The sequence below is a fragment of the Cottoperca gobio genome, chromosome 14, assembly GCF_900634415.1.
Source record: "Cottoperca gobio chromosome 14, fCotGob3.1, whole genome shotgun sequence".
Taxonomy (NCBI): Eukaryota; Metazoa; Chordata; class Actinopteri; order Perciformes; family Bovichtidae; genus Cottoperca; species Cottoperca gobio.
Window position 1 is genome coordinate 16548402 of NC_041368.1, and position 25571 is coordinate 16573972.

The 25571-nt window shown below is 41.7% G+C and overlaps 1 protein-coding gene across 2 annotated transcripts; it reads right to left on the reverse strand.

Annotated features, from left to right (window-relative positions):
- Positions 1 to 1805: 1805 nt before the first annotated feature.
- Positions 1806 to 25571, reverse strand: LOC115018632 (phosphatidylinositol-binding clathrin assembly protein-like). Of its 2 annotated transcripts, XM_029447735.1 has the most exons (20): positions 25150 to 25571; positions 24611 to 25055; positions 16652 to 16794; positions 15268 to 15343; positions 14822 to 14924; positions 14145 to 14238; positions 13944 to 14055; positions 13383 to 13489; positions 12024 to 12065; positions 10029 to 10114; positions 8135 to 8237; positions 7308 to 7441; positions 7076 to 7173; positions 6736 to 6849; positions 6586 to 6616; positions 6278 to 6416; positions 5329 to 5352; positions 4820 to 4876; positions 4564 to 4683; positions 1806 to 3896 (listed from the first exon to the last, which is right to left on the reverse strand). In XM_029447735.1, exons 2-20 carry the CDS (start codon positions 24738 to 24740, stop codon positions 3882 to 3884), a joined length of 1728 nt encoding a protein of 575 aa, XP_029303595.1. In that variant the 5' UTR covers positions 24741 to 25055; positions 25150 to 25571; the 3' UTR covers positions 1806 to 3881. The 2 variants fall into 2 exon arrangements, with proteins under 2 accessions (XP_029303595.1, XP_029303596.1); XM_029447736.1 differs by lacking the exon at positions 12024 to 12065 and having other exon boundaries at positions 24611 to 25571.

Below are 25571 nucleotides of genomic sequence, written 5' to 3' on the forward strand. Positions count from 1 at the left end.
GACTCACCTGTCGAAGCAAGAAACTATTCTGCTTTTAGGAAATCCAACCCCCGGATTAAATATTACAACTGCTTGTTTCCTTTAATACAGTGTCCCTTTTTTATATTAATTTAGCAGGCGAGAGGATGATTAAACTTTGCTTTACAAAAAGAAAGTGTATAGAGACATGACTGACAGACGTTTGGGATACAAAATTTTGTCTGAAATTTGTTCCCATCTGCAGTGGGGTTAAAAAAAAAAAGATGTCATTGATCTCATAAGCCCCTTGTCCAGGTCTGTACACTTTCTAGCCTGGTTAACAGAAATTGTCTCAAAAATAAAGTTGAAGCTTTCCGGTGAATTCTTCCCTGGTTTCAGGAAACCAGTCCGTGCTTTAAGAGGATGACTGGGAAACAATAAGTCCAGTTGATGGCAACAGACAGGACAAGACTGGGCAAACACGTTAAAAACACCACACAATGTTGACCAGACCAAACACAGATTACAGTACTTTGACTTTCAATCACAACCTCCCATGATACTGCTGGCATAGTATGAAAAAGGAGCGAGCATTCAAACACACGTATTGAAAATAGCAACGCTTTAATAAAGAGCGATTTTACAAGACTGCAATGTCTAGCTAGCTAGGTGATAACTGGCATTGACATCCATGGTGTTTTACAAAGATGCAGTTATGGTAACTGGGTTTGAAGTTTGATGGGTTACTTGCAAGTTGCATTTCTGCATGCGACGCAGCCTTCAAACAGTTACGGGACCCTACATTGTAAAACAGTTGATTATGAATGTCAATAAACGTTCATGTCAAGAGGTAAGTAAAAAATCTCATGGAGAAATTTCCTTAACGTTTTCCAAACACACCGGTAAGTGAGAGTTCACACAATGGTCATGCTTTTACCGGGCACACAAGCCAATAAAAAGACGACACTTAATCATGCAAAAAGACAGTTTCTTTGTCTCTAAAAATAAAAGAACAAAAAAAATCCTTTTGAGTTCTGATATCATCCATCCGTTGTGACCTTGAATAAGAAGAAGCTGCGCTTTGATGATGACTTTGGTGCAAAAAAATGTTCCTGTTTCGAAGAGGACAGACCCTGTCCTGTCCACTTCCTCGATGAAGACACTCTTGGTATAGACCAGTTGTGATAGTTTACCCTTGACCCCCCCCCCCCCCTCCCCCTCCCACAAACCCCACCCCCTTCCTCCTCGAGATGGACACAAACATCACAAACATCAAACCCACCCCACCCACCCATCCCTGGATGATGACACCTTCAAAATACAACCATTCAAACACAGATACAGCAATAAATTGTCCCACGTACAGTACGTCATCCAATGGGGCTTCGATCACTTTACAGAGAGAGCACGTCTAAAAACACATAAACGGCATTACCTATATACACAGGACACAGTAACAGTCAGAGGTTGGCCCAGGATGGATCGAGCTGCATCGTGGGAGTGAAGTGCACAATGAAAAGAGCATTCAGCTGACGGAGAAAGACAAACCACTGGGACGAGGAGTAATGGAGGAGAGTGAAACGACAATTTTTCCAAAGGAGATATCCAAATGTCAGCTGGCCTCTTGCTGAGAAACCTCAGAGAATATCTGGCTGCTTGGTGACGATGTTTATAACACTGAAGTCTCTGCTGGTAGTAGAGTCGTAACTGCGGGGAGATTGGTTTTTGCGTCGCCAGCAGTTACAGTTCAAGGATGAATCATAACGATACGCCACCATACAGTCGCAATTCTCTGACGATTTTGTCAGGAATCACAAGCGTGTGCCTCAGATTCATTTTGAGATTCCAGGTCTGATGACCTTGGGGGCTTTTTTTTTTTTGTTGCATTTTTGCAGCAGATGAGTCATCCTTGGAGCCTCCTTAATTTGATGTTGGGTTGTACAGACTGAGACACAGTTACAATAACACCCATTGCTAAGTTAGTACACGCTACCAGCTCACTAGAGACCTTTCATCTCCAACCGAGGAACATGACCCTGTTTATCTCTATGGGAAGGCATGTGCACACAAACACACATACAGTACATGTACATAGAACAGACACAATCAATAGAAAACGCCGTCATCCCCAATCGATTATTGCCCCTTTCAACTGTACATCCCAGCAATGGTTTTAGGTTTTTGTGCAGCAGAGCGTTGTCCCCTCTTCGAAGGTTTGTGCTATATATATATATATATATATATATATATATATCGTCTGTCTGTGGGTCTAACTTGACCTTGGATCTGCCAGAATAGCCACATTAACATTTAACGTCTCATTAAAGCCTCCCGTCTCTGGCTGTCTGAATTGATCAGTATGTCGTCACTGCAGGCATTACTAGGGTCATGATCGGCAGACATTACCCTCAGTCGCTTTACCGCAGTCTGGTCCTCATTTGACTCCTCTGACTGACCTTTAGCTGTTCAGTCCATAAATGTTAACACTACATTAACAAACCCCTCTCTCTGGTAGCAGTGTTTTCAATTCCTCCAAGTGAAGGTGAGACATCTGCTGCGCTAATTACCCTCATCCAGTTTTTTTCTGGAGTGTAAAGGACTTCACAGGAGACTCATTTTGAACAGGACAAATGCTCAGGACAGGGAGGGAATCACACAGTTGGGAGTTAGACCATTTCTGATTGGCAAGACTGAGAATCACCTCCTTACTAATATCCAGTCGCCTCTCTATCTGGCTCTCAGTGCATTTTTCACTACTTTTAGAGCAGTACAGGTATAACAGAACAGGTTGGAAAACAAACTATAACAGTGTTCTGTACAGAAACCTGATGTGGACACACAACAACACTACATCAGGAAACAGCTTTCTAAACAGCCTACAGATGGGTGGAAAAGACAGTAACAAGATTGCATGATATTGCACAGCTGTAGAGGAGGAGAGAAACAAAAAAAGAACAAAATACACAGTGTGTACAGCACGACCCCAAGTAGCAAAGTTACTGTAAGAGTTTTGTTTACATCCAAATGCGATGCATGGGTCTGGCTCAGTGCTTTCATCAGTGCAGTAACACATTGGTACCTGGCAACACAATTATGACATCCGGTACCAAATGAGAAACACGTACAGTACACACCCTACACACACACACACACACACACACACACACACACACATACACAAGCGCATCCGCAAGTTATCGTTCCACGCCGGATTTTTGATGTGAAGTTGGCAATTAAGAACAAATGGAGCTCATAAAAAGACTGAAATGGTAATGTTGATGCAGCACATTGAAATGTAGAAAAAGGGACACGCATACACACACGCATTCAAATCAATTACTTCTGACATCAGGTGATGGATGACACACAACCGGGAACCAATCTGAACAAGACGCTTAAATCACCTACACAGACATACACCCTTGGCAAAGTTCACATTGAGTAAAGTGCCAGCAAACAATCCAATCAGAGAAAGAGATGTGTGTCCTCCGAGTTTGAAGTGGGAACGTTTTAATACAGGAAATTATCAGGATGAGGAGGTCAGGAAGTGGCAGTAGAGCTTCTGCACTTCCATAGAGCTGTCATCACAGGTCATAATCGCCGTTTGAATTGGCAAGTCAAACAGGATGAGTGGGATTGATGCGGAGCCTCTGGTGCCCCATTCAAAGACAGAGAGATCAGTAGCCACACGGAGAGAGGAGAGGAGATAAGAGGGTGAGGCGACATGGAAACAGACATCAGCATTTCATCTTTTATCCGTCCTTTGGTCCTCTCTCCTTCTTCCTCTCCCCTCCCTTTTCCTCTCTGTCTTCCTCTTTCTTCCTCCGGCACTGGATTTGTTTTCTTCGACTCTTTCTCTCTCCATCTCTTTTTCTCTAGTCTTCTCTCTCTCGGCTTTGCTGCCATGGTTACAACATCATCCTTTACATGAAGTGCATCTGCAGAGGACGGGAGCAGAATGGAGAGTAATTTAGTTCGACAAAACACCTCAAGTGTTCAAGCATCTACCGACAAGCACATTACCTGCCGCAGTGCCAGGAAAATGGCTTCTCATGGGAGTGCTCGGCAGAGCTCAATTATATTACTCAGTTATGTTTTGAATAATTGGTCAAAATACACTTGTTTGTTTTTCTGAGAGTCTTGCGGCCGTGCTGATGATTTCTCGCTGTGAAAAACACTTTCTTCACACTCGCTGGTCAATTATAAAATGATCTGACTGCATGATTGTTCCTGCTTCTCGAAGGGTCCACAGCTTGAACGTTACTTATCCGTCGTTAAGTATAGCTCTGAATGAGCAGTAGTCAAAAGGCAGATTATTAAAGAAAATCTACTGGCTGTAGCCTTAAGGTGTGTTCAGACCAAGCGTGAAGCAGAATTACAAACAAAGTCAACGCAAAGACACAAATACAAGTCTGCGTGAGATTCTCCTGTTGTCACCAAGAAACAGAAATGGAGGACAAACTCACGGTGGGAACCCGCAGCTCTACGACTCAATGTCGGTACTGAACCCAGACATGGCAGCGTTTGCGGGGTAACTAGGACTTCCACAACAGGTCCGAGGCAGTGGTTACTTCGGTCATGTTGAAGGGCATACAAATATGTTACCTGTGTCCCCGGGATGTGTCCAAAGGGATTGGTAGGTCTCAGGACTGGCTGGTTGTACATGACAGGCTGCGGGGGCATCATGGGAACGCCCCCCATCTGATGACTCATCTGAGGAGGGAGCTGGTCAGAGAACAGGTGGGAGAAGTAATGGCAGTAGGGACGGGGTAGACAGGACAATGTGGACAACATTTTAAAGATATAGAGTAGATTAATGCAGAGCAGAGTATGAATGTATGAGCTCATAGCTGTTCTTTACCATTCCATACACAGGCACTTGGGGTGACGTCATAGGAAAAGCCACTGGTGCGGGAGCCTGCATGGATAGTAAGATAGGAACACACTTTCTCACAGTCTTAATTTTGACCAGAAAGTTGATTACAAACACAATCTTGATACTGTCAGCCTCATGTCTAACTTGTCAAAGGAAGTTAAACCCCCCCCCCCATCCCCCACACGTGCATTTCTTTTGCATTTAGAGAGACACCTAATCCTAGCACAAGCAGTGCGACATTTCACAAAGTAGAATTGAGGTAGCATATTTGCAGTCTGTAAATAACCAAAAGGGGTGAAACAACAATTTCAAGGCAGCACAACAAGCAAAAAGTAATTCCCCCTTTTTCCTCTGATAATTCATTATATATTAACAATACAAACAAAAAAGTGCCACAAGCATTGATTTTTAATAACGCATAGCAGAGGATGGAATCAGGAGCAAAAAGAGGAGTGAGGTGGGGGGGGGGGGGTGAGGTGAATAAAATTACTTACATAGCCAGTATAAATCATCCCATTCTGTGGAGAGTTACAGAAAAAGAGAGTTAAGACAATAGAAGCCAATCTCTGGCTCTAAATGAGCAAAGAAGATAAACCAGAGCTTTGCCCATTCCTCATGTTCAAATCACTTCTACTTTCTATTCATGTCGTGCCACCGACTTTCCGAGCCATTTGCTGAATAAATGAGCGGTTCGAGTCGAGAGGTCAATCAGACGAAAACTAAAAGATGAAACAAGATTGAATGGAAGAGACTTGTGGATAATTAGAGTGGAGCACAAAGGACAGACGCACATTTGGGAGCTCCTTCAGAAAGCCCTGTATGCAGCAGAGAGGTACATTTGGCCAACAGGTACATTTAATGAGTTTCATTCCAGAGTGAGACATCAGGCCATTAGGAGAAACTGCCTTCACTGACAGAATGATGGATGGCACCAAATTAATACACAATACTTCTTAAAAAGATTTCTGCTAGAGCAGTGCAGTAGTGATTAAAAAAAAAAAGACTTGACCCTATGTAATGTAAAGACTTTAATCTCAGGTTGATTTTGTTATTCTGTAACTCACAGTAAACCTGCTGATGTATGTAGTTTACAGCATCATCATGTAATGAATTTCACTTTGTAGGGAGGTGAATCGTTTCTCCTCAAGGCAAAGATTGTTCTCTACTTTGGTAATCATGACATTAGAGATGCAGCTTTTAAATCTTTAATTTCATCTTTCAGAGCTTTTAAGTGTTGGCAGAGACACTACTACACATTCCCATTTGGATGCCTCCACAACAAGCAGTGTGAAATGTGAGCTTTTGTTGGGTGGAAATCACACTCAAAAGGCACAACTAGTGCTGCTCTGGCTTTGGATAATGGCATGTTTTGTCCTGCTCATAACTAACAGGAGAATGAGTGAGCTCTCAATCAAACAAACGTGAATATAGCTTTTAAATTACCATCTGAGGGACGGGCATGGGTGCAGGTGCCATGGGGTGGGTGGTGTGAGTCCAGTTGGTGCTGGTGCACATAGTCTTCGACTGCCAGCCGCCTCCTGTTGGCTTCTTCTCTACCAGCTGACTCCACTGGAGCTCAGGCCTGATGCACACACACATACACACACACACACACACACACAGCATTTTCAGGTCCACAGATTACGCAAAGTCCGAAAGAGAAATAATGAATCATAAGCGAGTTTGAACAGTGATAAAGCTGGATAGACAGCTGAGTCATTTGCTTGTGGCTAAGTCTTAGACCCACTCACTTTTTAGCTGGCGTCCCCCCAAACTGCAGGTCTGAGAGAAGGGAAAAAGAAACACAACATTAGCTGAAAGGAGGCAACACACACAGAGAGAGATAACGGGACAAATGGAAGCCATGACTGAATGCTTGGAGAGAGATTCTATATACTCACTACCAACGAGGTTGGCTAATGAAGAGTCCAAATCATTGGGCAGCATTTTCCCAGAGTGCAAATGGATTCCAGGGCTGTGAATATGAGCGTGTGGAGCTGGCTTTAGCAGGTCACCTGACATCCAAAGGTTACCATGGTAACATGAAATGAGAAAAGAGGGGAAATGAGTCAAGTGCTTCAAGCAACTGGGCATCACCGTCACAGCACATCCAGCTCTAAGCAGTGTGTGTGTGTGTGTGTGTGTGTGTGTGTGTGTGTGTGTGTGTGTGTGTTAATTTACACGCTTCGTTGTATGTTTGCATGATTATATGAGTGTGTTTGGTTGTGTCTACGGTCCTACCTCCCCAGGCATTGTTATTGTTGGGCACAGTGTGTGTGGTCTGGATGGGGGTGAAGTTAGGCTGCAGGGTGAACAGCTCACTGGGCAGGTTTGGCACACTGCAGGAAGGAACACAGAGAGGAGAGCACAGTTTTGTCACCAGAAAAATCTGATTTATAATATAAAAGGCTTCTTGTTGAAGAACTGGAGACTTTCCCTTGTCGCATATTTACAATGCAGATGTTAGACTCACTGGTTGCTGACGGGTATGATCGCTGAGTTGGTGAAGAGATCCGTGGCCCCTCCGCTGCTGTTGGCACTGCCCACTGACTGGGTGCTGGGTGACACATTAGGTGTCTGAATGTCGATCCCCTTATGACCGTCCTCCTGCAATGGGAAGCATTAACACTATGAAATAGCCCTGCAGCATACACAAATACTGGAAAAACAAGCAGAAAAGATGTAGCCATTTTCAATATTTCTGTTCCTGGTTGATTCTTTATTTGATTGAAAAATCCACTGCAGACTTTATTGTCATTCTCTGTGCAGCTCTGTACGTGGGCCAGCAGCCAGACACAGACCGTGTATTTCACTGTACTGCAGGACTAATGCACTTGGACATTCAACTTCAACAACAGTGTGGAGGAACAAAAAGACTTGACGTACACTCAGGGTCTGAGATTACGTTTTTTCAGCCACAGTGGCAGGTGAGAAAAAACTACATTTCTACCGACGCACTTCTGAAATCTACGTAGAAGGCTTTAGAATTGTAAACACTGAAGTGGCACCAGACAGTAGAAATGTGGAATAGATCATGTAACTTTAATCTCTGACTGTTTTTTTTATTTAGGAATTGCTTTTCAAAAATAATAACTCTTAATATAAGGAAAACCATGGTGGCAGGTGACAGGATCTTTTCCCCCGTATTTACACTTCACACAAGCTAAAGTGATTACAGTGTGCTATTCTCACGTACAAGCAAAAACAGTTCATTTGTGAAAAGGTACGTGCACTCACAATGATCATATTGTGGTTTCTAAACCTGTCTATATGTGTATATAAAGTTTCAACATGTCTTGCCTTGTGTTGCTGCAGTCGGTTGTCTTCTGTCTTGTCGTCCATATGGCTGAGAGAGATCCCAGTGCTGGAGAGAGAGGACACTGCACTGGACAAGGTGCTGGATCTTAAGGTGAGACACACACACACACACACACACACACACACACGTTTTTGCAATAGTTATATTGCTTTTTTTGTTTGTCATTGCGAAAGACATCAGGATTCATCCTCTGGGGACCGTGAATGGCTGCACCAGATTTCATGGCAATTCTTGAGATATTTCAGAATGATGGTCCGAATATCAAACACCCCAAACACAAACTGTCCCCCTGACGGTCCCACCCACCAGGCTCATGTAAAGCTTAATCGCGAAGGCCTAAGAATGTTGAACTCTTATATGCTTCACTTACTATTCTACAACATTACACAATTATGCAAATACATTTACTACATTCCTGTTTATTCATTTGCATTTATTCATTTATTTATGTTATATTGTATCCCTTATTTTAATTAGCAACATTTCATGTTTAGACTCTTATTTTGTTTGTGCTTGCTTTTCTTTATTATACATATTTAATTCGCATTGTTGGCGGGAGCCTGAGACTTATGACTTTCATTGCCAACAACTGCTTCAATGTAATTGTTGTGCACATGATAAATGAAGACCTGGAACGAGTGACGCTGTTAGCATAGCGAAACAGTTTTCAAGCAGTAGGCCTTGTAGGCTAGTTATAGAAGTAATAGAATAGATAGTAATAGACAAACTTGCACATCCTGCCCATCCTTTGGGTCATTGATTTTTAAGCTAAGCTAAGTTAATTAAGCTAATTTAATGCTCCACCTATCGAGCACGCAGAGTGACCCAAATCCAGCACGCACACGTGATGATATGGCTAACATGCTGATTTCTAAAATGCTCCAGCGGCGTATTCTATATTCACTGACAAACTTTTACCAGTGAAGTGTGTGAGGCCTTTGTGACAGACAGACAAGGCTGAGTGGACTGCTTATGTTTAGCTTTGAGCATAATATGAATGACTGAATGAACGAACGAGTAGTGAAGCTAAAGGTGCACGAGGCTCACAGAACGATGTGTGTGTGTGTGTGTGTGTGTGTGTGTGTGTGTGTGTGTGTGTGTGTGTGTGTGTGTGTGTGTGTGTGTGTTTCTATCGTTGATACATCTCTGAGTGCCTTGGTGGTGTTTTATTCTGCTCTTGAATCTATATGAAGTGTCAGGCTATTTAATTTATTATTGTCTTTTTTTATTTTTTTGTCCATAGGCTTTTTCTTCTTCTTTTTTTATGAGTTTTGGCCTCATTTCTGGTCTAATAATTATAATTAACTATCAGTTGTATTTACAGGCTGCAGGGGCATCTGAAGAAAAGGAATTGACTGATGTACTCTTTCTTGTTGCTGACGTTGTTCCACTCGTTATTGCTGTGGACCCTCTTGTGATTCTTAAGACGTTTGAATTCAATTGAATAGTGTACATTGATATAATCTACAATGCGATTCATTTGTATCCTAAATGTGTTATTTCATTCAACAGTAGTATCTCATGTTGTCACATGATGTTTCCCCTTCCCCCTCCGCCTTTAGATATGAGGAAGGTTTACTCAGAGCACTGACCTACTTTGCTTTTATCTAAATACATTTTCACACAAGTAGTCTACTTTCACTTGAGCCAAAAGTATTTAAAAGGACAGTACTTTTACTTGAGTATAATATTCACATTTAGTCTTGCTGTTTATTGTTTGTTTTGTAATAAAAGTAGCACTAGTAGTATAACAGTAGCGCTAACGGCAGTAGGACCTGTAGCAGCAGTAGTAGTAGTAGTAGGAATAATAGTAATTGCAGTAGGAATAGCAGTAAAAGTAGTATTAAGTGTTCTTAGTAGCTGATGTGATCGTACCTGCTGGCTGCAGAGAGGTCTTTGAGCTTCCTGCCCTCCAGAGAGGCTAGATGCTGCTCCAGAGCCTCTAGGAGAGAGCTGGGAGCCTGAGGAGGGGGTAAATGGGAGGGGAGTTGATGGGGTAACATTAGAACCACAGTCAAGTGGACAAAATTGGACACACTGCTTTCTCTCACTCCCATCTCCTCACCTCCTCATTCACTCACTCACATACACACACACACACATACACACACACACACACACACACACACACACACACACACACACACACACACACACACACACACACACACACACACACACACACACACACAAAGCAGCAGCAAACGTAAGACATTACCCTCAGATTCATTATCTACTCTACAACAGCTCTTTGTTTTTTTTGTTTTTTTGCATTTGGTTTCATCAGGTTTGGTTGACCAGCATGCACACATCAGCCTTGGATCATGCAAGCGAGTCCACAGCGGGACTGACAGGTCAGGACAGAGCAGAGCATCGTCGCTGCAGGGCTCCAGAGTAGAAACAGAACAAACACGTCTCTGAACCGTCTAACGAGCCCATGCAGAGGCCAGCAGTGCACAAATGCTCTCATAAACACACACACACTTACACACGCATACGTGTAAAAGAAATCACAGTCCAAAAATTAAGAGTTAACTGGTGGATTCCACGTTAGGTTGCAAGTCAAATTACCTTGTTATCCATTTAATTTAGTTTGGAAATTAGGAAGCGGCAAAAGCTAAGTACACAAATTTTATCCCACTGGAAACCAAGGAAGTTAACTCAGTGAAATGTAAATATCGGGTGAAAAACCAGGTATACACATTGAGCAGCTGGCCAGTGCTCTTTATTGTAAAACAAAAAGGATGGATGGGTTCATTTTGACCACTATGTGATACCACGGTTTTCATCTAGAGCCTTACATTTCAGCACCGGAGAACACAACGCAAACACAGCAAGCAAAGAAAAGATTTCTCATATACTTATTTTAAGGGGGAAAGAGAGTAAAATGTGAATTCTGGATATCCTTCTTCAGAGAAATCTAGAATATGCTAAAGGTTTAAAAGTAAAACAGACACATATCTAGAGCTCAGTAAAGGCATGGGTCACTATGTTGTTGAATAAGAGCATATAAGGTCTTCTTAAGCACTACAAACATGACATTGATTTTTAAAAGGTCAGCCCTTTTCAGTTTGTTACCTGATTTGTCACATTGTAAACATCCAATTATGGTTCCACTGAAAAGGATACTTTGCGTTTGGGGCCTTTGTCATGATATGCAGTACTTATGATGGCATTGTGTACACCTATCCAAGTCATATTTGCAGAGACCTATTCAATAAAAACCATTCGCTGCTCTCCCCACAGCTAATGCAAAGGGACATAATCTTTTAAGGGAAATGATTTGAACACTGCTTATGTGGGCAAAAACCTATTTTATAAAGCTTTGCTGACTTATTTATATGATAAGCCTTTGAATTGAAGAGACAAGCCTTGATATTTACACTGAGAAAATGCCAGAAATAGCTGGGGTAATTCAGACAGATAATAATCCCTAGTCATGGACGTCTAAATAAGAAATATGCAAAAAGAGGCTAAAAAACTTTTGATATTCAGCTGCATAACTGCTGCTTTCAAAATCTTACCTTTTTGGAGTAAAATTTGTTCTGCAATGATTCAAATAAGAAAATAAATGAAATTCCTGCGCTATTGCTTAAGAAATTGTGAAAAATAAACGTCCTTCAAGGCTATTTGCAGGTCTTCATTTATTGTTTCCTCTCTATTCTAGACTCAGAGAGAAGAGGAGAAAAGGCGAGGGAGTTAAGGAGAGTGAAGAAGAGAGGAGGACGGGGCAGCTGCAGTGTGGGCAGGTCTGTAGGGTGAGTAGGGAACGGGAGCGTTTAGAATGAAGCATTATGGGATTGATTGACGGATTTAAATACTGGTTGACTGACTGGTTGATTGACTGATTGAGATGAGATGTAGACTGACCTGTGTGAGATCGGGGCTGTCGCCCTGATCTATCCCAACTCGCTGTGTCACAAAAAAGGAGGGAGGGGTAGGGGAGGGGGGAGGGAGGCAAAATAAAAAATAAACCAAATGTAATAATAAAACAAGGAATAAACAAAATAACCCAACAGAGTAAAAAAGGGGAAAAGGCGTGTGAAGGAGGAAGAGGAGGAAGAGGAGGAGGGAGAAAGAAGAATCAAACCCAAGCATTCATTACTTCATGCAGTGGCTGGAAAGGAAAACAAATAAAAGACAACAGAGGAGGAGGGGAGGAGGGCACATGCACACGCATACAAACACCTATATATATATACACAGTATATGTACATACACACTTATAAGTACACACACACACACTGAGATCTGGAGACTGGTTTGAAATGAATGCTGAGCACACCGACTGATTGAACAGGCAGGGCAGAGAGGGCAGACAACAGGTCACATGACTGCGAGGTAAGAAACATCCAAAAGGAAGACACTCAACTAATGTTGACTTTGAACAGAAAGAGAAGGGGGGGGGGGGGGCACAGATGACACACAAACAGACAAACACACATTTTGTTAGACAGGTAAAATGAATGGGTCCTTAAAGTCAACGTTAGTCTGTTTTGTTTTTTTCTTTGGATCGAGCGGCTCGCACGCCAAACCTTCTTCCAAATGGGAACGAAACCAAGCAGACAAAAAGCCTTCGAAGATGGCGCACAGGATACAACTATTTATATTCCCTGTGAAGCCTAGCAAGGACTGCAACTGTTAATCGGATGACAGCCATTATCAAGATTTTATTTAAGAGAAGGGAGGAAATAAAATAAGAGGGAGAGGACAGAGATAGAGAGAGAAAAAGAGCTTGCTTGGGCATGCAGTGCAGGCATGTGAACAGGCAGCACGCGAGGGGTCCCTCAACTGGAAGCTCTACATGAGTGGCTCTCTGATAGGCTAAGACTCAGCCATTAATCACTTGTCATGGAGTAACCCCCTCCCCAGGTCAGGGCAAGAGAAGGACAGAAACAGGAGGAAAATCTAGAGGCAAAAAAAGACTTGGAAGATTAAGAAAAAGAAGCCCCCGGACACTGATCTACGGTCAGTTTTAGGTTGGAGAACATCGACCGTAAATCAGATCCAGAGGGTGACAGAAGTCTGGAGCGAATCCCAACAGGTGTAACTGGATTTTCCCTGCAGGTTAAATTCTTCTGAGAAACAGGAGAACATTATGAAAGAACATGGAGATGTGTTTGTAGGAGACCGTCGAGATTCGCCCCTGACAGATACTCTCGCCCTCTCCGGTGGCGTTTAACTCTGCGTTTCCCCCGTGGAGGAGCAGCAAGGACAAACGGACATTACCTCTGCCACTTTGAGAAACTCGGACAGTTTGGTCATCCTGTTGAGGAAAGTCTTGTAGATCTCCAAAGCTTCTTTGCACTGGTTCTTCTTCATGTCAAAGTATTTTTCTGTGTATCAGAAGACCAGAGTGAGTACAAGATCAGTATTTGTTCACAATGACAGAAAAGTGCATGTTAGCCATCAGTAAAGACTTAATTAGGATTCATTTTAGCCCACTGAGGTGCTAGATAAGAAGATTAAAAAAATGCAAACAATCAATCTGCTTGTGATTTGTCCTGATAAACATCTGGTGTCTGTGCAGGCTGAAATAAATTCCACGTAGAGTCCCAGTTACTAAATGACTATAGTTGAAGCACATCAATTAGGTAATGAATCATTTAATGAACTCCTCACTGAAGACTCTGATGGTGTGTTCTCAGCCCCTGACCCTTCAAAGGTGATCTTTAATTGGACTTTTAGAGACAGTCGGAGGAAGAAATTGATTTCCCCTTAAAGAAGGATTGAGTGGAGTCACAGTCAACTCAATTCAACTGTATCTTCTGTATTGTATGTATGGTTTACCCAGCATGTTGATGACCCCTTCATTGTAAGCAGCAAACAACCGTATGGAGTCTTTAAACAGCAACATGAAAGCTGTGTTGATCACTCCATTGGTTAGCTCGTTGGAGTTAGGCTGGAGGAAGGAAAGAAAGAAAGAGTCGAGTTATTGCAGCATTTTGAGATACAAGTCTTGTGTCTGCTGTTGTAGAGTCAGATGTTTACCTGGAAATCCAGCAGAGCATCCAGCTGGTTCTGAATGATGGGCAGAGTCTTAATCAGCTTCTCTGTGTTCATGGTGCGCATCACACCCTCAGCCCTGATAGCAGACAAGAATACATGCACACAGACACGCATGCAACACACACAGAGGATTTATCAGGCCTGTAGACCAAGGTGTGTACGTGTGTTAGGAGGTCCCACATATATACGCTCTCTGGCAGCAAGAAACACATTTTAAAGTGAGACTGTGTTCATTTTAAAATAAAATCTAACACATTCTTCCCTCTACAAATCTTTTTAAAAGCACACTTTCTCAGTTAAATACACTCAGCAGTTTTGGCACGACAGCTGTATTCGGTCCGGTATGACCAGTGATGGCTAATGTTAGCTGAATTGTTAGTTTATAAAATGTATAGTTGGACATTACTGGGTCAGTTCATTTACGTTTTAGCATTTAGCATTCTTTGCCAGTTACCATTATCCCATAACTCCTACTTGTGGCCACAGTGAGTGTGACTGTTCAGCAAAAGTCACAAGGTTAAATCTATTTAATATTCTAGTTGAGGTAAAGCATACAAATAAAAACACATCTGGTGCCATCATCCGCCATCTGCTGTGGAAAAGTGCAAAATAATATTCACACGTGTCTGTGTGTCAGAAGTGTGTGTAGAGTTTGTTACCCTCTCTTCATCTTGGTGAAGTCCACTGCTGCTAGTCTGTAAGACATGGCTTTTTCATTCAGGTAGCGGCTGTAGCGTCTGATGAAAGTTGACATGTTATAACCTGGGGGGGAGCACAGAGGGGTGCTGCAGTTAGTGTCTGATCACTTTGGCCTATTTTCAAACCAGGTTAAGAAGCCATAATCCCTCTCATATGAAATGAACTAACTTCACCATGAGCGATCTGATGTGTGGCACCATCTTACCTTGACATGTATTTGCTTACTCAGTTACATTCAGCAGCTTCTTGTATGAAACAAAAGGCATTTTTTTGTGAGCTTTTTGATCCTGGACTGTAGCTTCCCTCTGAAATTGGCTTATTGATAGTGTTACAGAGCCAGCGAGAGTCCGATATCAAGACGTACAGCACTGCTGAGTTTACAAACAGCCAAATGGCATTAAATCACCTTGTAGTGCAGCCTTATCGAGAAAGTTGTTGAGGTTGAAGAGCGTGTTTCTGGAGGCAAGGTACTGCATCAATCTCTGATGGAAAAAAAGGACAAAAGGAAGAGTTAGAGACTTATCTGTTGTAGCGCTGCAAATATTAATCGCCAACAATTGTGATAATTGATTAATCCAGCTTCTTAAATGTGAATACTTGCTGGTTTCTGTACTCCTCAATGACAGTAAACAAAACAAGAGGACGTTATCGCTCACGTGGGCATCGTTCACACAAAGTGAAGGGTTCATTTGTGGACAGGAGTTGCAGCAGAGGCTGAATTTGTTGTCTTAAAGTCAACAAATGGACCTTTTTACATCCTCCAAAACTGTAGCTGCCCTCGTTATGAAATGTCGATGTTACATTTTTACAAATGTCCCATTCCAGCATCTTGTTTTACCAGGAAATACATCACATTAAGGAAGTAAAGGTGCCAATTTGTGGGGTTTTAACCTTCAAAGTTTTCTGGCCAAGTAAACTCTGAACATCATGTCCCTGTGCGTTCTTGGTTGAATACTTTGGGAGGGTCAGTGCACCCGCTGTGATCACTCTTTAGGTCTGAGTCGCTTATCGTTTTGGTTGTTGCTCCTGTAGTGTGAGCAAGTGGAGAGAGGGGATTTGACACACTGGCCATTGAAAGGTCAGCGGGACAACACATCGGTCCTTGTTGGACACGTTGAAGCTTCAAAAAAACTCGCTGCAAGAGTTGGAGAAACATTTCTATAACCTGGTGAGCGAAATGTCAGTCCCAATTGGCTATCAGTCTCTCTCTCATGTTTGAGTGTGCGTGGAAACGCAGCGCAGAGAGCATTAGATTAGAACAGGAAATATCTTAAGTTTCATCCTTTCACTGTGCACTGATTCTTCATTAAACATGTATCATCCTGTGTGGTTCTGCAACTAACATTACATTATCTTTAAACCTGTATAAATGGTTTCCCCCACGATTAATAGATTATCGCAATTGTTGATTGTTGACTAGAAAATTGACGAATCATTTCAGTACAACTCTAGAGTGCTCTTTCTGAAGTTGATGTTCTACAGCTACACTGTTACATCTAACTGGACGAAGTAAATCCAGGAATAGATGGTTGTTGTCGGTGACCTTCAAATTTAAATAAGTGAGCTAAAAGGATTTATCCGAAATAAATCAACTCCCAGGATTATGAGCACACTATTCATGTATATATCACTGCTGTGAGAACGTTCTGAGAGCTTCCTCTGTTGAGGGAACATAATACATTTTTCATCTCATCGAAAACAAGTTTGCTATATGAAGATGACAAAATACTTTCTAATAATAATCATCTTTGCCCTCTCTGAGCTTCCGTATGTCGGTGCGCTCAGCTCACCTCGTTGCCGTACATCATGAGGTGGTGTGTGGTGATGAGCGCTTTGAAAACCACTATCCAGCTGTTGCTGGCTGTGCGCTCCAGCAGTGTGTCTGCCAGGTGCGGGATGCTGACGTTCAGCTCATTGGTGCAGTGGATCAGGTCTGGAGGACAGAAGAAAAAAAACATGAAAATAACCTGAACATAGAGAGAAAAATGTAAAAGAACAAACCAATAATTATCAGAACAAAGATTATAGGAAGTCGTGTGGCCGAGAGGTTAGAGGTCATCTGATAAGTTGCAGGTTTGACTACTATAAACATTCATTTGTCCTTAAATAAAAAAACCATGCCTGTTTACTTACAATAAGTCGTTGTGAATAAAAGGACCGGCCACATACCAATATAATAATTCATTACAGGTTGACTTATTAATTAATCAATGGAATGAGAGAACAACCACAATGAATACAGTCTTATCGACTGGTGCATTCATTTTGACTCAATATCAGCACACAGATCAATGAACAAATGATTATTTAATGATAGAGACTGTATAGACAGATGAATCAGACGCAGGGCTACTGTATCATGAAATCCATTTTGTGGCTTCAGTTCAGCAGTGCTACCTACTTACTCCACCAAAATGCCAATAAATTATCAACTCAGAAGATGGAAAGTTACACTACAAGGTCAATAAAACCTCAACAAGGAATGCATACTTAAAACAAACTGTCAAATGAATAGTCCGATGATTAATAATGAATCTGAGATTGCTTCCAGAGCATCTTTGTTAACGGAATAAAGCTGAGTTGACTCCAATGTTTACCCACTGAGACTCGCAACCAGAGTGTAATTTGTCTGTTCAAAGAAAATGTGGACCACATTTCAAAAGGAAAATAAATCAGTGTCAGATTTAAAAGGTCTGACAAAAAGGCAAACTGAGTGCATGTGTTTTTAAATGCACAACTAGAGATACGTTTTATATAACGATTATGCCCCAAAGATTAGGTCATACAAAATGCTGACAGATTGGTGGAACAATGCCCTAAATTCTTCAAGGATTTCCATGGCTAAAGATCAAAATGTGAAGTATGTTCGGCCTCTGTTTAATCTCAAAGATTTGCTCACTCCCTAGTTACAGAACCAAGCTTATAGCAGAAACATGCATATTCTTATGTGCTTATTCAGCTTTGATTTAGTTTAGTTAGTTAATATCTTCAATGACAAATATTGTTTTCTTTCTAAACTTGACCCGGCGTGTTTTACAGTAAAACCCTTCGTATAAATGGACCGTATTGTGCACTTACTGTAGAGCTGTTCCACATAATCTGCTCTGTGACATTTATCAGGACGTTTAAGATCTTTTCCTGGACAAACCAATTACATTTATCTCATTGCTCTGAAAAGCCCTGATTGGATTGATAAACACAATGTTCTCTGGTAGTACTGTTCAAATGTGCAGATTATTCAAAATCCAGCCAGGAAAAGGATCTCAACTAATGTTACTGTAAATGAAATATCTCATTCAGTGAAGGAACAGTGCAACACCGTGAGAGAATAACACAAACAGAAGGAAGAAATCACAAATATGACCAGATGAGATTGGAAAAACATCAAGATGAGAAGAAGGTTTGCTTGAATTTTATAGCAGAGCTCAAGATGGCAAAGAACAGCACATCAACAGACAATGATACAATTAAAAAGGCAGATTCAGTGAGTGAAACCACGGGAGGAGTGAGAGGAAGTGAACTTTTATTCAAAGACAGACGGCGAGAAAAGATTTGCGTGCTGAGTTACTGTGAAAACTTCAAGCAAAGTTTGGTTTCTAAGGCAAATCCATGGTCTGTTTCTTCCATGGGATTAGAGGTTATCGGGGTTTATTTGAAAGCTCTGTGATGTTTTCTGCTCCCACTGAAACGCCGGATACCAAGGAGTCCCAGTTGATACCACGGTTACGTGTTTGATGCATGTCAAAGGCACCCGTAGTTCATCACAGCTAATGCTTCAATCCTGTTCATCTTTACTTTATTTTATGTTATTTTGGAGTGTGAAAACCTCAGTGGCAACAACACAGCCGATAATAACTCGGACAATATTGATTATAATCTTCATCGACTCCAGCTTTGACTGTCATACTCTCATTTGGTCCCCTGCATTATGGCCAAATATGAAAATCTGTGTACTTCCGAAATCTGAAAGTGAAACATGAAAACAAACCCATCAAATAATTCCCATAATATCAATGTACAGCAACGCTAACGCCAAATAATTATTCTATATACCTAACCACTGAAGTAACCGGGCAGGAATAACCTATTTATTAAAAACATTATTCTAATGATGTTTTATTTTTCAAAGTCCCTTCTACTAATTAAATCTGAGGGCATTAATATCAAACGCTACATGGTAATGGTAGCGTTCAGTCATGCTTTACACGTTAATGGTTTGTTTGTGAATTTCCTTCCTTGTTCAATAACTAATGGGACCATATTGATTTGATCTAATTAATGTTTCCTGTCAAAAGGGAACAAACACACCGGTAAGGTAGACCTGCCTTACACTTTTTAGCTACGCTACATTTTGGATGCATCGCCATGAAATTTGATGCAGGAATTCATGTTTCTCTTTGAATTACTTCACTTTTAACTTAACTTCTCATATAACGCCATCATCAGTTTAAATGATCCAATACTTTGGTTTACGACCAAATACCTGAAAAACTACTGACTTCCCCATCAGCCTCAGCTGTACTTTATGTTTAGTTCGCAAATGTTAGCAGGCTAACACGCTTGCTAAACTAAGAAGGTGTGTTGGTCTCATTTAGGGCAGTTTGACACCTTTTAACTGGATGGTGGCTGTAACTAACAAGCAATTCACTACTGCAGAATGTTTCTAAATCTGTCTGTAACAAAAGTATAAAGTTAATTGCAGCGTATTTATGCTGCTTTTAATTGTTTTGCATGGAAAAATTGTTGAATGCTTAAGCTAGCTAAGAGCAAACAGGGTGTGCTAGCTTCACATATCAGCTGCAATATTGTACGTTCAAGTAAATATGCACCAAACAAGTGTGAACTTACTTCTGATTCTGGTTTAAATAATCGTCATCAACGTGCAATTTTGTTTATTGCAATGGAGATATTGATATGTATGCTTGTAAGGAAATATTACTGCAAAAATGGCTACATTTAAATGTGCAGTTGGACTGTATTTATGCGACATGTTCTCCTGTTGTTGTGACAGTTTGTTAAATTAGATGCAAGAAATTCAGCAGAGAGTGAAGAAGCACTCCAGCCTTCTGTCTTTATTGGACAGTTAGCTAGCTGTCTTGCACAAAGCACCACTGTGGCTAAATACAGCCTCACAGAGCTGCTAGCATATCTTGTTCGAAGATATTATTTTACTTTACAGAGTAATAGCAAAGCCCTCATGCTTCTACTTGAATTCAATTACACCTAAGTAATAGCGCTTCTCCAGTCAAATATATCCGTGCCCGACCCCTTGCATGTATTCCTGTGGGTGATAATACATCAGCTAGGATTTAATCATTGACGTGTGACAGTGTAGATAGCCAGAGGGATGTGATGGTCTATCGATTACCAACTGGGATTATTGATAAACTGCAGTCCACGTAGGGAATAATCTACAACAGTAAGACAATTAAAAATAAGATTTATGATAACAGTGCACAAACATTAATACAAAGAACGAGATGACAACATAGTGTCATAAGTTAAACTCAAAGCATTTGTAATGTTAGTAAGGATAATATGTAAAAGTGTCTGAAAGTATGTGTGACTGGAGGGACTTATTACATTAAAATGTAAGAACTTTATAAAGATGTTTTAAGACCTTGACTTTGGATAATGCGAGTCATTTTCAGGACCTGAAATTGCATTGCAAGATAAGGTCATTATACTGACACATACATGTGGGAGTAAATGAGTGGGGGCATCCATTCATGCTCTGTTTAAACATTTTTCCTCACGTCAGACTGCCTGTGAGTCAAAGCCAAGCGGTCTGTTGTATTTTCTTTCTGTAAACGTCTTCTCAATGTCACTTAATTTGGGCTGAAAGGCCAAAACATTTCCTCCAAGGAGCAAAAGTCCAGTGATTATTCTCTACACGTGTTGTTGCTTTTATAAACATCTACACTATGTCACAGCCAAATTACCAAATCATACCAAAATCCTACGGTGAATACTGTGGCTAACTGTGCTTTCGGGGCAGAAGGTCATTTTTGGCCTGATTGCAATTCTATGTGTGATGAATCTGGTTTCTATTGCCGCTCTCTACTATCTCAACCATGCAGAATACTGCCTAGTGAAAGTGAAATCCCATTACTCTGTCTGTCATGCTCATCATTTGCTGTGGGGTAGTAAATAATCAGCATTGGCCATTTATGTCACCAACCAGTCTGTCAAGGTCATGACACTATAAGAAAAGAAAAGATGCCGATGGGACCTAGATGGATAGCTTCAATGGCCAACATTGCATTTGATTTATCGTGCATTGTATTCGGAGAAATGGCACAGCGATTCATCTTTTTCCACTGTGCCTGGCGAGGAAGGATCAATAAGAAGTTGAGTATATTTTAAAGGTAATTGAAATGTCGTCTGTATTTATCAAAACTCTCAGATTAGGTAAACTGATCCGGAATAACAGCCCAGGTTCTTTCTTTCTGATATAAACAGAAAAACGTAGGGGGATCTATTAGCATTAACTATGCAACTATGCACCCATTAACTATGTTTTCATTAGTGTTTAATCACCTGAAACTAAGAATCGTTGTGTTTTTCGTTAGAATGAGGTTATATACATAGGGAGGGGGTCGTCTTCACAGAGTCTGCTGTGTTGCACTGCCATCTTTTTACAGTAGCTCAGAACAGACAAAGGAAACACGGCTGTAGAGTGGGCATTTCGCGTTTGGAGTTTACCTAAAGACCACCGCAGTTCTACGACACGCTTGTAAAACTGCGGTAACACTAGCGGTCGCCTGAAATTGGTGTTATGGTAAGGATGGCCTCCGAGCGATATGGGGTTTCTTTTAGGAAGTTTTTCCTTGTGCGATGCGAGGGTCTAAGGACAGAGGGTGTCGTATCCTGTACAGTCTGTAAAGCACACTGAGACAAATGTATAATTTGTGATATTGGGCTACACAAATAAATTTGATTTGATTTGATTTGAAGGTCTTTGAAGATACCACGGTTTCCCACCCGGCGGCTCGTTACCACAGTCTTGGAAAGGGAGGGGCAAATCCTACACACTGTCCCTTTTAAGCCCCTTTCCCACTGGAGAACAAAACCCACTAACACACACTAACATCTGGCTTTTATCTTTTGTGGGAAAGCGTACAAACGGCATTCATTCCCGGGACAAATGACTCTGCAGTAGTCAGGGGTATTTATCGGCTCCAGCACTGATCGGTAGTGATGGAAACACCACACCCGGGTGGACACGCTCATTTTTGCCCCTTTTCCGGTGACAAAACTTGATTTGGACAACTATTATAATTTATTAACGTACAAAACATTAAATTAATATGCTCTCCTAAAAGCCGCCAGACTCCAGTCAGACAACAGTCATTTAATCTAGCTGATTGTAGTAAAACAAACTCGACAGAAACGGAATAAAACTAATCTAAACCGCCTTTGTTAGTCTTTCCACGGGTCCAACAATAACCAAGTAGTACCAGATATAAAAAGCTCTTTTTACACCATTTGAGTTCATTGCCTTATCTTTGCATTGTTCATTCACGTCCCTACCACGGTCCTCTCAGCCCAGTCGAGGGATTACTGTAGATCCACTGACCTCCTGATCACAAACACTTTTCCTTCCTGCGTCTTTCCCTTCTAACCTTAAAAGTGCAGCGTATGCCAGAGAGTCGTATGTTATATCATGTCCCGGATGGAGAAGAGGGGCCCCTCTAGCAGGAAATGGAAAGTGTTTTATTGTTCAATCTAGCTGTGTCTATTTGAACAGCTGCATCTGAATGGCTCAAGTACAAAACATTCATTCAGCTATAAATTCAATTCCAGCTTCCAGGGGAGTGAATCGAGTCAGGTTCTTCAGTTTCTGCTTTGGCAATGATCAGAATAAGAGCCTGATCAAAAGGAAAACGTCTTGTGTAACCTCATCGACCAGAATGAGCTGACCCCTTCTGAGAGAAACTTCATTGTCCTTGAGAGTGGAGGTATAAACCTTTTTTTATAATCCATTTGACAGATGAAAATGAGTCATGTAAATGCTCCAGTTCTATTAAGAATATTTGCTTTCATCCTTGAGTTAAGTGACATTAACTAGTTCCTGAAAGACTCCGACTAGTGGCGGTCGCTGAAGGTGGACGACCTTCTACCATTTAACAACTGCAGGGGTACTGTAGTGTTCTCATAAAACTGGGGCTTCAGAAAGGAACACTATAATAAACCAATAAAGGTGCCAATCGCTTGATGCCCTTTTAACTGATTGTTTGTTTGTCTTGGGGACTTATAATCATACTCTATTGGGACTCATTAATTGGCTTAATTTTCTTTAGAAATTAGAACTGTTATCACAGTTAGCGTTGACTAATGTACCTTTTAGAAACAGCCTAAATGTAAAACCATCACAAATGGGTGGCAGTAATACCACTGAAAAACCTAATTAATTATTTTTTGTGGTGGTCACTATCGAGATAAGATTAGTATGAAATCAAAGCAGCAGTAATTACTTGATGTTGCCATTTAAGAGTCACAAAAGGGCTTTTTCATTGGAAAGTGCATTTCTGAACCTTTTCAGACGCCCCCACTGGGTGTTTCCTTTCTGCTTTTAATGGCCTTTTTAGTAGGGCACAGTGATACAGCCCTAATTTAGATGTATTGGGTTGAGGCGCCCGTTGGCACATCTTGTAAGAGAGCCCAGAATTCCCAGTGTCACCTCTGCTGTGGACATGACTGACTAATCCACTGCCAAACTTGCCGGCTGACTGGCTGGGTGTGTAGCTGGATGACTGACTCTCAGGCTGTTTGGCTACCTGCCTTGTTGTTCCTCTCAGACTGATATCCTCTTGATTAGCCATTTTGCTATTCTCCCGTCTGTCTGTCTGTTTAGCTCTCGGACTGACTGAATGTGAGTCTGACTGGCAGCACCATTGATTACCCGTGCTCTCCATTGATCATGTCAAGTAATTATAGTGAGGCAGAAAAGCCACCTAACCTAATAATTACTAGTAAAATGTACATGTGAGGAAACATCCTTCCTTCTCCTGTGTATATAATTGCTGCAGTTTGCACACACAACCAATTAGCAGAATGTAGAGATAAAGAATCTGTCTGCTTAAACGCCTCATTGTAACACCCACCAGCACAGTACACACCGTACACACAGTGACTCTCTGCTACTCCAGCACCCCAGGACTGAAAGCAGCAACACATTCATTAATGACAATAATGCACCAGAGGACATGACAGTGAACTTGAATGTGAGGTCATAGAAATGAAGAAAAAAAAAAAGGTTGGAGATGCTGCAGAAATAACGCACACTTTGTACTCAAATGTCTCGAGAGGATGTAGTGCTGCCGCTGATAGTGGCGTTAATAATGGATAGGCCTACACGGTAAAGCGGCTGGTTGCATTATGATTAGCCCATACCAGAGTGGCCTATTTCTTCTGAATGGCAAGCACAGATTGTACCTGGCTGGATGCCTCTCGTCTTATATCCAAATGTACTGCCTACATTAATAGCCAGATAGATTGTATCGCGTGCGTTGATGCGTAAATCCCATTTTAATCTAAGGGAATGTAATGGTGTCTAATTAAAGAGGCTGCAAACATAACCGGGCCGGATGAGAGAGAGAGAGAGAGGAGGTGGGGGGGGGGGGGGGGGGGGGGGGGAAGCAAAACAGATGCTGCTTATACAAGCTATCCTTTGTGAGGAAAGATGCTGGTAGCTTGATGCATGCAGGCTATCTATACAGTAAGCAGTGATGGCATGCTTAACCTACAGTCAAGGTGTTTCTTCTTGGGTCCGCTGACTTCATGCGTCGTGGCCTTGCAGACGGCTTTGCTGATGGCAGACCCGGTCATGCTGTGCTGCGCGGCGGCGATCCGGTCCGTCAAAGACTGTCCCGACATGTTACTGAGGAGGAGGTGGTGGTGGTGGTGGATAAGGAGGCAGGCGGAGTGATGGTCGAGGAGTCCGGGTGGGGGGAACCGGGGAGGACGATCAAAATGTCTTTAGAGGCAGGGAGGAGGGTAGTGCCCTCTGCGAGAATCGGCCGTCTGAGCAGGAGGAGGAGGAGGAGGAGGACAGCAGCGTACACCGACGAGGATCCGGTGGGAGAATTCATGCGGCGGCCAAATAAAACATAAGACGGTCACATCCAGGAAACCATTTAATATTCAGTCGAAGGCATCAGGATGACCCAGCTGCAGAACTAAGATATTAGCCTATTTAAAAAAATAAAAATAAAAATTTAGTTTATAAGAATTAAGAGCGGCCTACATCAAAAGTTGTATAATAATATAAGACAATGTACAGTACACTGTAATGTATCCCTGAGATGTCGGCGGGATGTGCCTGTATACGAGAGCTGAATCCGAAATAATGATGGCTATAATCGAAACACTACCGGTGATTATTATCAAATCAATGCGGCATTCCCTATGACTGAAGACTCATTGTTTTCAAAGACGATACAAAACAGCATTGTCCTTTTTCTTTTTCTGCTCTTCTTCGCCCGGTTTCTCCTCTGAATCTACGCACAGATCCGACCACAAACACCTCTCTGATCCACACAGCACCCCGCACTGGCTAACCTTAGCTGATGCTTTTTTTTTTTTTTTTTTTTTTTTTATCCCCCAGTCTTTTTAATCTTCCTACAAAAGGGTGTATTTCTGTGTGTTGAGGTTGCCGATAGGCCAATTTCTCGTTTTTTTTTTTGTTCGTCAGTCAAACTTGTGGGT

What these genes read in the sequence shown, in the direction of transcription:
- LOC115018632 (XM_029447735.1), bottom strand. Translation starts at nt 24,740, where the DNA reads ATGTCGGGACAGTCTTTGACGGACCGGATCGCCGCCGCGCAGCACAGC. An exon ending in ATGCTCTGCTGGATTTCCAG is followed by an intron (nt 14,056 to 14,144) that starts GTAAACATCTGA and finishes TCCTTCCTCCAG; the next exon opens with CCTAACTCCAACGAGCTAAC. An exon ending in CCATGCCCGTCCCTCAGATG is followed by an intron (nt 5,353 to 6,277) that starts GTAATTTAAAAG and finishes AACTCTCCACAG; the next exon opens with AATGGGATGATTTATACTGG.